This window comes from Rhagoletis pomonella, unplaced genomic scaffold (assembly GCF_013731165.1).
Source record: "Rhagoletis pomonella isolate Grant_MI unplaced genomic scaffold, Rhpom_1.0 Rhpom_scaffold_00006, whole genome shotgun sequence".
Taxonomy (NCBI): domain Eukaryota; kingdom Metazoa; phylum Arthropoda; class Insecta; order Diptera; family Tephritidae; genus Rhagoletis; species Rhagoletis pomonella.
Window position 1 is genome coordinate 76,747,667 of NW_023458560.1, and position 7,288 is coordinate 76,754,954.

The 7,288-nt window shown below is 33.2% G+C and overlaps 1 protein-coding gene across 1 annotated transcript; it reads right to left on the reverse strand.

Moving 5' to 3' along the window:
• Positions 1 to 3,255: 3,255 nt before the first annotated feature.
• LOC118741335 (inverted formin-2-like) lies at positions 3,256 to 6,557 on the reverse strand. Its single transcript, XM_036473272.1, has 2 exons — positions 6,355 to 6,557; positions 3,256 to 6,268 (listed from the first exon to the last, which is right to left on the reverse strand). Exons 1-2 carry the CDS (start codon positions 6,479 to 6,481, stop codon positions 6,159 to 6,161), a joined length of 237 nt encoding a protein of 78 aa, XP_036329165.1. The 5' UTR covers positions 6,482 to 6,557; the 3' UTR covers positions 3,256 to 6,158.
• Between the last annotated feature and the right edge of the window lie 731 nt (positions 6,558 to 7,288).

Below are 7,288 nucleotides of genomic sequence, written 5' to 3' on the forward strand. Positions count from 1 at the left end.
AAAATCAACCTCACCAAACAACATCAACAACATAGCAAACAGCAGCAATAAGTAGCAAGTAAAAATTAGAAACAATTGCACGCAAATATTGTTGCTGTCAACTAACAAATACATTACATATAAAAATATTTAATGATGTATTATTACCTTGAAAAGTATTTGTCTAACTAATTATTATTAGAAACAAATCTATGTAAGTGAAAGGGGGTAGGGGAGAGCGAGAGCGAGCGCGACCAACTACTCAGGTGTCGCCCAGCGCAAGCGGATAGTCTGTCGAAGACGGGAAGAAGACGGGTTAGCGAAGTGCCGTTTTGCCGCAATTTGAATATAAATACTTCCAATTTTTGCTAATAAGTGCAAGTATGTTTAATAAATGATACATTTAGTAATACCAAGAAGTTTATCAGGCAGGTTCTGCAATTCACTTACGAGTGAAAATTTCAAACCCTGAAAATTTGAATTCAAAGCCTTAAAATTTGATTGAAATTCACTCGGAATTTAATTGCTGAACCTGCCTGCGTATTTTGCATTTACTAAAATTTCTACCAAATACCCTTTACATAAATATTTATTCACGGACATCTTTTGAAAATGTTACGTACAAATTAGAACAAAAAGTAAAAGAAAGATAGAGAGCTTAGAAGTTAATGTTATTGCTTTTTTTACGATTACAGTGTTAATTTAAAACAAATATGAGTTAGCACTTTGCAACTTTTCGGTTTTCCATTAAACTTTTTTACTCTCCTGCACCGAGAATTTACGTAATTAGACAAATTTTTGGCACGCAACAACGGCACAACCCTTCTTGGCATTCTTTTCATGCCACACCCTAATGCCATCCGCTTTGCATTGAGGTACCCACGGCTCGCATAACTCTTTACCCCAGCGGCATGCGTTAGCCGCCGGTGAGCCACTGCAAGCCAGGAGTCCAACATCAATTTTGCGCGGCCGCAGCCATATAAAAAAAAAGCGTACAAATAATTGCTTGACGATACTTAAAAGGTGATGCTGTCATCTCGTATGTAGTATGTATGTATATATGTACATATGTATGTGTGTTACTGCAGCCAAATCACTTGTCACTGTAAACATATGCAATAAGTATGTATGTGTATCATTTACATATACATGTAGATACAATATGTTTGAATAAATACGTATTTTAGCACATAACTAATTACACATCAGTAATGTACCGTACCTGGATATATGTATGTATGTACTTAATGATATCGACCCCCCTTCGCGCTTTTTTTAGAAATTGGCTTTTTGATACAAATTTGTTCAAAAAAATTTGAAAACGTTCTCCTGTAAAATTTAGTTTTTGACACATATCCACGATAATTTCACGCAAAGGGGTCGATACATATGTATATTAAATGAATGTATGCATAGTGTACGTGTATGATAAAATATTTTTGCTTTGGTTGGTTTGGTTTTATGAATTCAAAGTTCGGCATTGTTTATCTAGATTTTAATAAACAATTTAAAATGCAAACAAACAATTTGTTATACAAAGATGCCCATATGTACATATGTGAGTGTGTTCAAAAAAGGAGGAACATAACTAATTTCGACCATCATTAAAAGGAGTTTTTTTTACACAACACATACATACATATACATAAATTTCCTATTGTGTGCCAGACGCCAAAATAGAAACAAACTAGCTTAATGTAATCGTGAGGAAATTTTTTAATTAAATGTTATTCTAGTCAATCAGATAGGCCATACAAAAAAACACCCTGCCTTCTAGCCAAGCGTAACATAGGAAAAAACATTGCTCCTTTTACCTCTAAGTTGTTACCTCTTCAGGAGTTTCGAGGGAATAAGGACTAAGCAGTATTTATTTAGAAATATTTAAGTCAAGGTCATAATAAGATAGACAGATCAAAAAAAAAAATGTAATTTCCCAGACAGTTTAAAAACCCCAATTTCGACTCTCTTTTTAAATTTTTGGCATAGGACAAATAACTTCAAAGCTTCAGCTCGATAAAGCTTGAGTGGTCTTATTGCATGAACCAAAAATACAAGATCACGTCTTCTTCTTAGTAGCCCGTTATAATCGTATTTAGGAAAAAAGTTGGGCGACTTTGACATTAGCCGTTTATTTACATTTGTTCGTTGTTTACAATTTGGTGGTGGCTTTTTACTGCAATTTTCTTAATTTTCGCTTGTGACAACGTAAGCACACATAAGATAAAGAATAATTTAACACAACGACATGATTTATAGAAGAATTTGCATAATAAAAACGATTTTTCATGCGTTCAACAATTCCGCAGTTTTTTGTTCTCTTCGTTGTTTACTTCTTACAACAAACATGGCGTCGAGATTTCAACAGCTAGAAAATAACTTTTTTCTTTCTCTCGGGAAGGCGTGATCTTGTGTCTTTCGTTCATGGTCTTATTGCACATATTATAATTTAAAAAAAAATTAATTTAAAAAAAATCTAAAATTCTATACATCGTCCATCACTGCAAAGGTTCTAAATCATCTTTCGTAGACTAATCTCAGTATTTCATACATTAGTTTTAAAAACTTTCTGGACTCTTCTCTAAAAATTTAACAACTGTCATTTAGGTCCTTTTACATCAATCTCGACGATATGTAGTAAACAGAAAATTGCACATACAATTTATTGAGAGATCGGAAATTTCGGTGAGCCTTATAGACATTGCCACCTTTTAGACTGGCCATTAAAAACGTGCAACACAATGTCGGCAAGCATACATACATACTTATGTATATGCGTGTACTTCTATGCACTGCAACATTCCATGTAGAAATTAAAAATAATTAAACAATTCCAAAATTAATTTTTACGCTTTTTCAAACACTCTTACGATGTGCATCGGGCACATGTGCAGATCCACATGTACCTATGTACATACATATGTATGCATGTGTATATGCGAGTATGCTTGTGTGCTTGTACGTAAAGAACACCATAACCATAAAGCCGATATAACCATAAAATACGAAATTAATATTTTTGTTTCGATTCAATACCTACTCGGTTCGGTGCAGTAACCAGTTGACTGTTCATTTATGTATAATTTTAGCTAATTATTGAAATTCGTTAACTTACATATCAGTGCTTGTTGCTGCTGTTGATTTGGGATTTTAATGTAATCAATTAGGAGTTGTAGGTTCATTAGAAAATCATGAAGTCGAAAAATTACGGAAAACTTACTTTTCTACATTCCCACAAAAAAACACGCAATACAAAATTTCGACACATCGCTTTTATAGCCCGGACAAAAAACACTATACGAACACAAAACTTTTAGGAAAAAAAATATAAAACAAATATGATCGTACGAGGGATTAAAATAATGTGAAAGCTGTAGCGAGAAAAATTTTTTTGATTAGGAAATATCACTTACAATTACCGTATGTTCGATATTCAACGGCTTATTGCTAATAATATTTGAATTTAAATTACAGTTAATAATTACTATGCATTCTAAAAAAGAGGTAAGTAAACATTCGTTTGGTAGGCAACAAAAAGCACACACTTTTTTTTTGTTTGACACGATGTGGTACATTTTAGGATGAGCAGTACATATGTACGTACGATCAAGGCAGGACGGCAAACGAAAATACAAATTACAACAACACTGGCAACATACCTAATGCCTCACTCACTGGTAGGACTTCGCGGCTCATTCAGCAATCGGAGGCACACCGAGAACTATGTATGTGTGCATATTGAAATCTGTGAAATGTATCAAATTAATATGAGTTGTATGTATGTACATATGTAGTATATATGTATGTAGAGCTTTCTGCTTGGTTACGGCCTTATCCATTAATCTTGATTTAGTTGGCTGTCATTTACATACTAAATACCATACATATGTTTAGTACACTAATTATTGCGTGCTTTGAACTTTTTTATACTTATTAAACAAATATTACGAAAAACGAAAATTATAGTAAAGAGTGATTGCTTACTCAGTGGCTGTGTGCTACGGTTACGTATGTATGTTTGAGTTTTCTTTTTTATCTTTTACGAATTTTTATTTTATTTTTTCTATATAAGTTAGTCAGTTGCACACGGAAAATAAACTACAGATCGAGCGCATCATCGCAATCGACCAACGTTGTCGTGGACCTGTTAAAAAATTAATATGAATTTAATATACGTACATAAAAAATTTCAAGTGATAAAGAGTGATGAGGAAAAGTTTTAAGTAAAGACACAACAAAAAAATAAATAGTACAGTGCCAAATTATATGAAAATGCAATTTACCACAGTTATGACTGCGATTACCTATGTAAATTTCTAACACAATTCTAATGCATGAAAAGGTGAGGAAAAAGCGTAGTCTACTACTTAATTTTTTTAGAAATTTAAATAATTTACAGATCATATAAGGTTGGGGAGGTTAGTAGGTGATGGGAGGTTATGTTATGAGTCCGAAAACAGACTGGTAAAAATGTATACACATGTGCACAGATTATAAAAATTTTCAAAAATATCCAAAATTCAATGTAAAATTAAAAGGCGCTTTTGAAAATAAATCAAGAATAAACATACAACCTCATCTCTCAACTTGTTCTTTTTCTGCGTGCATAGTGTCTAAGGAAATGTGTGAATGGGAAGAAGTTATATATAAACCAGCAAAAGAGCATTAAAACTTATCCGCAAACATATATGTGCATATGTATACAAAATGATGACGACAATGAAAGCTTCAAAAATCAGCGAAAAGTATGTATCTCTAATTAATTTTTAAATAGTGATTTGTGAAAAATACCCTGAAGCCAAATTATGTCAGAAATCTAAAAAGACCAGAGAGACCTAGTAATGGAAAAAGTTGTTATTGGGATTAGTATTATTCAGATGAATATAGTATTTTGTAAGTACATATGTATGTACTTATTATGAATTTATGTACACTCCATGAATGGTTTGTTTTATGTACCTCTTAGCTACGGTTGCATGTCATTCATCTATAATGCACTATTGAAAATATATAAACGAAAACATATGTATGTATGTACGTATGTATGTATGTACGTATGTATGTATGTATACTGTCTGTATGTAATCCATATACAAGGCTATAATACGCATTCATACTCAATAATAGTCACTTAAATTACGTATTGGTTGCAAAAACTTACGTTTTCTTCTCAATTTATTGCGTGCCTATGTTTGCTTTGCTTTAAATTTTTTTTTGTCTAACCATACTTAAGTTTAACTGAAAAAACTCGCTGATAACTAAAAACAAAAACAGAGTACATATTATGCATGTATGTATGTATGTATATATAGGAGTATATGTGTATGTAAATAGCATTATATGTAAGAAATTAGAAAACTAAAGCGAATTCATATGTGTAAAAAATGATAACAATTTAAACGGAAAACTAATACATTATATAACTATAATTACTAGCCACCACATTAACCCAAAGCGCATTTGCACATAACTTTTTCTAGTTGGTTAAATTAACGATTTCTTTTTATATGTGTGTATGTGTGTGTGTGTGCAAAGTAGCAGTAGTTCTGCTCCATCCCTCCGCCTGCCTGTTTGGTGTGATTGGCTGGGTTCTAGTGCACTTATTAAGTGCATGAGTATGTGTGACGGCACGGCTTTTAGTTAAAATGGCTTATAGCAACAAACTTTAGGTGAAGGGGCGATATTAAGTAGAGTACAAACTTGTTTTCTGTATAAGGCGGCAATAACAATGCTGCTTAAATAATAGGCTCATTCAAATTTAAAAAAAAAAAAAAAAACTATTTAGTAGTTATGAATTTAAAAGTGAGTTTACGAATAGAAACAATGGATTTAAAAATGTTTCAACTTGCTTGTTGCCGCTCTAGTTGTTTTTGTTGAGGGCGTTCAAATTTAATGTTGTCTTTGTGATCATTGATAACGGTTGCATCCGTTGACGACAATACGCTTGCCAGTTTTTTTTTGCTTTAATCAGCTGGGTGGCATTGCTGCGCTAAAAACTTTTTTATGACATCGATGTTTCCGTTGTTTTCATTTTTCATTAGTTTAGAAATTTTTTTTTTGGGTGATGCTAAATGCATTATTGCTTGTTTCCAATTTTATCTTTCAGGTGGATATAATAACGGCATCGGAGTTTCTAAGAGCGGCGTCGACAAACAAATTGGCGGCGCACCTTGGGCAACGGATCACCGAAATCGTGGCATCATTTGCAGTACAGGATGACCGGCTGGTAGCATGACACCCATACCGGGCATCGGCATACCCGGCATTTGTATGGCTTGTACTGGCAACAGACCTGGCAGCGTATGAAAAAGTATTTTAGCATTCATGTTCTTCACTAAGTTGACTACTACTTCTATATAAGCGTTTTATTGTACTCACCTGGCATTCCGGGCAAACCGCCTGGTGCACGCAACATATTGCCACCCAGCAACGGTCCATGCGGTCCCAGTGCCATGGCAGGACGCAGCATTGGTTGCATTAATTGCATTTGCCCTGGCAACGGCATCTACAGTGCATCGAAGAATGATAGCAACAGATAAGAGACATAAAAGAAGTAAGTTATTAGCGAATTTTCAGTTCAATTGTTGTTATTCGTGTAGGAGCGACAGCAACGGCTTCGCGCACATTTCATTTACACAAAAAATAGCTAACGTTATTTATATTATTCATTAATTCATTTATTTTGATGTATTATAGAGAGTAGTGGTGATATATAAAATAGATATAGTATATATATATATAATAATTGTTTTTTCTTCGCATTACAATGAATATTAAAGGCATTTTGGTAATAGAAGTAGAAAGAAAAAATGTGAAAACGTACTTACATTAGTCGTTAAGTACTCACTCTTTCTCTAGCTCTCTCTCTCTCTCTCTGTCAGGAGCGCACCCTCTCTTTTGCACTTTCACACTTTTATTTAAAGAAAACTACTAGCAGAAATGACTTCTATGTGTAAAGGTACTAAATATTTGAGAAATAATTTATTTCTTCACGTTCTCTAAACTTTTAATTTCAATTTAAAACATATTTCAAAAAACATTTATGTATGCTGAAATTTATTGTAAAAAGTGTAGTTTTGAGGCTCAAAGGGTTAAAAACTTAAGAACCCTTATCTTCTTATTATTCAAAGCTCATGTACTAAGGCTTCGCAGAACTAAGAAATTCCTTTCTTGTGGCTCAGACAGTTGCCGACAAAAGTGTACTTTCAGAATGTCTTCAAATTTTCAATGATTTTGATAAGTTCTGATTCTCAAATACCATTTTAATCTGAAATTGTAGATATTTTAACTCTTCGCCACCAGAAAGTTTTGC